Raw genomic sequence first — 5,979 nt, forward strand, 5'->3', positions numbered from 1 at the left:
TGAATGGCAAATTCCAGTGAAGCTCCTGCCTACACTTCCATGTTCAACAGAGCTGACGACAAGGTTGATCGACCACTGCAAAACCGACGAGGGTACAGGGCATACCACCAGGCGCAAGCTCAGCGAACGGTTGGCGAGCGGAACTGGTACTACTGTCGTCCGGAATGAGTCGCCGAGCATGGAGGCCAGAATTCCTGAAGACAAAGTGAGTTTCCTTTGGCAGGTGTAGCGTAGTTTGAGTCCCTTTACACAACTGCATTCGGTCGACCCTGCGGGGCGTTAAGTTAGTTCTAGTGAATGGGTTCTCTTTCAAGACTTCTTTTGGGCATAGGCATCACAGGCCGCAGTACTGCTCTACGAAACAGAAACAGAAAGTGAAAAGCAGCTGCACAGATTGTCACAGCAAAACGGCATGCCAGCAGAACGGTCAATACTTCTCGAACTGGAGAGTACCTGGAACGGAGATTCTACCAACGAGAGAGATTTTGCTAGTGCTCAGAGACGAACAGGGGTGCGACCTTTTCGTTGCACAGCGCCCTGCGCATTTTGGAGATGTACTGCAGCCCTCTACAGGGGTAAATGTAAAAGAAGCTGGACAGACGACGACAGCGAACCAAAACGAAGAACTAACCACCGGACAACAACGTCTACACAAGGTGATAGCATGGAAATCATGCGGGAGAAAGTCACATATGGAGAGGAGTGAGCAGCCGAAGGCGTCGCACTTGGGTTGTCACACGCCTCCCACTGACAGCTACAGGCCTGACGGCTCTAGAGGGCATCGAGGGAGGAAATGGAAGCGCAGGGAAGACGACATCCGCGACGTGAAGCTGGAACAGAGTGAGCTGCTCAGGGAGGCGCAAAATGTGACACGCAGTTGCCGAAAGAAACATAACAGGGCCTTGTGGCATTCAATAGTGGCCACGGTTGGACGGACTAGACAGTCGTCCGGCTGTGAGGACGACGCTTCTTTGATCCCTTGCAAGAATGCAGATCCGGCTACCGCAGATGGTGAAGAGAAGCAGGACCGGGGTGCTCTGGGAGGAAAACGTATAATCGAGCAAGCTTCTTCATCACGACACAGCGACAAGAAGGGCGAAAATCAATATACCTGGTATTCTGTGCCCGGCAGCAGCGGAGCCAACTGCCGAATCGATTCTGGAGCACGCCAAATGACCTACAAACCGCGTTCCCCGGATGGTCTGCCTGTCCATGACACAGCTGCGCTGCAGCCAGGCACGGACAGTATTGCCAGTGGGTGGAAAGAAGACGGGCAGGCTGAATCGGAGCGGAACCCTGACAAAGCGTGCATCTCGCAGCTTCAGTCTTTCGAATCATGTCATTTGGTGGGAACGGACGATGAGCACACTCCGAAGGTAGTGCCTCGCCTCGAGGACTCTGTTCGACAAGTGCTTCCTGGAAGAGGGAACCATCTGCCTAAAGTCGGAAACCCGCAACCGCGTGTGTTTCTGCCATGGAATGCTCCAGATCCCGCGCTGCCTGTGCGGCGGTCAGTGCAACAGAGAGGATCTTCTGAAGAGCTGTTAATGCATCCTCGTCACATTTTGGAGGAGGTACGACGACCAGGAGAAGAGGGGCGTAGTGACGATAACACTGGAAACGTGTGGGATACACGTGAGGAGTCCACGGAGCGAGCGGATCATCAGAGTGACACCACCGAGAAGTCGTTTGCAACGGCGTGCTCCAATATTGCCGAAGACCGAGCCTCAAGCGGAGAACCATGTTGTCATGGGCAACGGTATGGGGTCACGATGCCAATCGCGGCTCAAATCACGGGAGAGTTGGAGAGGATTTCCGACTCGGGCATCCCCGCCAGCAGTAACGAAGTCAATGGAAACCGACACCAGGCCGCCGCAGGGACTAGCGAAACCGCGGCGCCAGAACATGCCAGGACGAATTCGAAAGAAGCCACTGAAAATGTCAAGGACGCGTTCTGCAGTCCGCTCGAAAATGCTGCGTCAGCGGAGCACTACCTTCGCCCCTGTACTTCAAGAGACGTGCCCCAAGGGACGGCGACGTCGACTGAACGGCGGACCAAACTGCCCTGTGCAAAACCAAGCAGCTGTAACTTGAGCATCCTTAAGGTTTTGAAGCAAGTAAATAGCTCTGACATGCGCAATTTCTCTCTCCCGATCAACGTCAATGAGCCCCTTTCAATGCTACAGGTAAAAATTATGCCAAATCTGGCCTAGTGGCCCCTGCACGAAAACAGGAACGCCGGAGACGTTTTGTTGTGGTTGCAACAGGCTTTTACATTGATTGCTGCCCGTCCGGTTTTCTCTTTAACGGCGAGCGCAACATGCACGATCCAAGAACGCTCTATAGCACGTGGGGTCCCTTGCAATTCCTCGTGGCGGCTATTGTCTCCGGTGTGCCGAGGCAGCTGGTCTGTTCGTGCTGGGCATCAATGGGGTTCACGTTTTCCCTCTAGACTGAAGTCGCCGACCCTGCGTGGATCCTTTCTCTACCCCAGGAGTATCATGGTCTCTCTTTGTGTATCGTTGCAGAGAATTTGCGAGGATTTCGAGTACACCAATCTTCTTTCGATCGCTCGCACGAAGACGACGTCGACGGAAAGGCTGGCGTATGTCACCATCTTCGCCCTCTCAGCATATGCAGGCAGTATGGACCGCTGTTACAAACCGTTCAACCCCATGCTGGGTGCGTAGGGAGTCAGCGAAAGGAAGACCCGCCGAACAATCTGACCGAAACAGCACTCACCCGTGGCGTGTCAACTCCATTTCTGTTGCTGCAAACTACTACACAGTTCCATTGTGCGGCATTCCCAGATCTGGCACCACAGGGTAACGGTTTTTTAAAGATAAGATCGAATACCGCCAACGTGGACCTCTGACACCCGGCACAGGGCGTGCAAAGCAGGAAAGACCACTGCCAGCCGCTTTTGTGGCACGCATTCACATCTGCTCTAGTTTGAGTTCCCTGTGTTTCGACACTGGCCTCCTTGCACCGAACTTACCATCTACAGACTACTAAGGATTCTGTTCGTCTATAGAAGACGACAAAAGGTTTGATACAAAACAGTAGGTTTCGGCCCATGTTTTCATTTCTTTGCAACAGCAGCTGTGCTACTATTGTTGCGACTTCAAACTTGGATGCATGGAGCCGACCGAGACAGAGACGTGGCTGCTGTCTTGTGAACTCGAAGCAACTTTCCACGTTCCACACCAGCTGAATACAAGACGCCGCCGCGCCCAATTCACCACCCTCAGTTTCGCCAGGGACCCGTGAATTGTTTCTGCCTCCGTCAGGAGAAACGTTCGAATGCTCCCACCGAGGATTCAACTACATTGCGGAGCAAGTGTCGCACCACCCGCCCGTCTCTGCGTACCATGGGGCAGCTCACAATGGGGACTTTGTGTGCTTCGGAACCGTCTCTCCTGTTTTGAGCATTCAGGTGAGATTTCGGGAACTGCTTGTGCGGATGCAAGCATGGGGATGGGTGCGATTCGGTCACTACCTCTGCTACGTCTAAAGTATTTCGCTGTGATTTGAAAAAGTGTTCTGCCTGTATTAAAACTCGCTCTTCGATCATCCTGGAGGGAGCGGCGTTCTCCAATCCACTGAAAACTGCCCCGCTTCGTCCAGGTTGATTGCTCGCAGTTGCCAAATGTGTGGGTGCGTCGGCGACTTGCTTTTCTCAGGGGACTCATGTCGACAGTTGCAATACGGGCACGGTAACACTAAGGCTGTTTTTACCTGGAGGCGGAGTCGAAGATTATACGTGGCACCGGCCCAACACGCGAGTTCATAATATTGTATTCGGTAAGCTTACCTTACACGGATTGCGGCCCCGAGTCCAACGCTCGAGCGACGACATTTGTGAAAGCGCGAAAGTGCGATGCATGGAGCTCACCTTGTTTCTTCCAAATGACGCAGGAACCATGTGGATGGAATGGGTCGGAAACATGACCGTCACCAATCACATGACAGGTGAGGTGGCCCACGTGACGTTCCTCCCTGCCGCGTCCTCTCCCTCCTCGAAAGCTGCCGGCGGTTCGTGGCTACCCTCGTTCCGCTGGAATACCTCGTCGGCCAACCAGGATTTGACGGAACCTGCCTCCTCCCCAATTTCCCAGTCCAGGCGCAGGCGGAGCAACAGCGTAGCGAGCGGCGAGGCCGCCAGCGCACCACCGACTGGGGGAGCACGGGGCGGAGGGGAGGATGGACAGGAGAAAGTCGTTCTCGGTAGTGGTCGGAAAAACAGTGCTAGTTCTCGGTCGGCTTCTGCTGCCCCGCCGACGCAAGCAAAGAGAGGCCGGATGTATCGGCGGAGCGATAGTTGGTTGTCAAAAGAGTGTGCAGGGAGCAACGGACTGAGGGGGGAAGTGCTGGACAGGTCCGGCTGTCCTCGCTTTTTTATTGATGGATGCTGGAGCAAACGCTTGTGGATGACTCGAGTTGGAAACGGAAGCTACCAAGAGTTTAAGCAGCACAGTGAGCAAATCAAATCTAGCAGCAGAATGAATCGAGACCAGACCTCTGGAGCAAGTCCGAGCTTCAGCCGGGGTGGACGGCACACTTCACCGTCGAAACAGACTAGACCTACCAGCAGGAGATCGAGCCGCCATGGAATGAGTCTCCTTCCGCTGCCGAATCCTGGACTCGAGATCGACAGTCCAGGGGAAAGCCTCGACATACCTGCAGCCGAAGCCAGCAGCTTTGTGCCCGCTGACAATGGCCTGCCGGAGGTCTGTTCGGAGCAGTCTGGGAGACTGGACCAAGCATCAGGGAGACTGTTAGCAAGAGGCGATGAGCTTGAATCCATGTGGAACGACGACGACACATTTTTCGTTGCCTGGGAGGCCACACCAAAGCCGCAAAGTGCGAAAGTTTTCTATAATATGCCGGCGTTTGCAATAGAACTGAACGAACTCACTGCAGGCTACCGATTTAACCCCCCAGTAATGAAGCGAGCAGGTTGGGCTGGGACAGCACCAACTGACTCTCGCTTCAGACCTGACTTGGTACGCCTTCTTTAGCTCCAGCATCCGATTCTCTAAATCCGCGTTGGGATCAAAAGCTGAGATGGATGAAAAGACCACTCGCTGCCAGGGAAAATGAGACACGACATCTTCACAAACTGATAAAGAGGGCGTTGCCCAGCCACAAGATAGTAGGTCGTGGCAGTTGCCAGGAACGACTTTTCTTTTCACCATTGCCTGTCGCGTACGGTGACGCGGATGGACGAAGACGCACGACGCACCCCAGCCACTGCGTCACTGTGAACTGGTAGCATAGGAAGGGCAGAGAGTATCCAAACCGCCAACACTTCTGTTCAGTGCACGACAATTGTCCCCATTGTTTTAACACTTGGATCTGAAACGGTAGGACGACTTCTCTCTTGTTGAACGTGCGTTCTGAGGATCTTTTGACAGTGCGCTGTTCACCGTTTTGCTTCGGCTGTTACCTTCAGCGGAAGTACGAAGAAGGAGACTCTGCGGGGGCTCAAGAGGAGAAACTTCGTCTAGAGGAAAAGCAACGCGCTACTGCACGCTCAATGAAAGGGGGCGAATCAGCTTGGCGGCCGCTGTGGTTTGACAAGGGCATCAATGCCGTCACCGGCCACGTGGATTGGTTGTACAATGGGCGTTACTGGCCCGAGCGCACTCGGCCACTTCTGACAGCTGGAAATGCGATAAAGCCAACCGGCGGAGACTGCTCGAACACGGATTTGGAGCAGAGTCGATTTGCCATGTGTCCGGACATCTATTGAACGTAGACGGCGTTTGTGTATGACTGTGATTTCTTCAATTTAGAAGTCACGGCAATCGCTACGGCTGGTGCTAGATCACACAGGCTCAAAAACAAACGTGTGGCATGTCGCGCAGTTCTTCTGCTGCGGCCAGCTGCGCGCCACTCCACGTATGCCAAAGTAATGCCCGACGTAGTGCTAGGAACCGACACGAACAGGTGTCTACGTCAGGTTACTCCTGGTCA

The 5,979-nt window shown here is 54.0% G+C and overlaps 1 protein-coding gene across 1 annotated transcript; it reads left to right on the top strand.

The window, feature by feature from the left end:
- Window positions 1-1,172: 1,172 nt before the first annotated feature.
- NCLIV_001340 (putative oxysterol-binding protein domain-containing protein) lies at window positions 1,173-5,755 on the top strand (the record flags this gene model as incomplete). Its single annotated transcript, XM_003879630.1, has 6 exons — window positions 1,173-2,186; window positions 2,529-2,682; window positions 3,291-3,436; window positions 3,684-3,804; window positions 3,919-5,006; window positions 5,456-5,755. 6 exons carry the CDS (start codon window positions 1,173-1,175, stop codon window positions 5,753-5,755), a joined length of 2,823 nt encoding a protein of 940 aa, XP_003879679.1.
- Between the last annotated feature and the right edge of the window lie 224 nt (window positions 5,756-5,979).

The sequence above is a fragment of the Neospora caninum genome, chromosome Ia (assembly GCF_000208865.1).
Source record: "Neospora caninum Liverpool complete genome, chromosome Ia".
Taxonomy (NCBI): domain Eukaryota; phylum Apicomplexa; class Conoidasida; order Eucoccidiorida; family Sarcocystidae; genus Neospora; species Neospora caninum.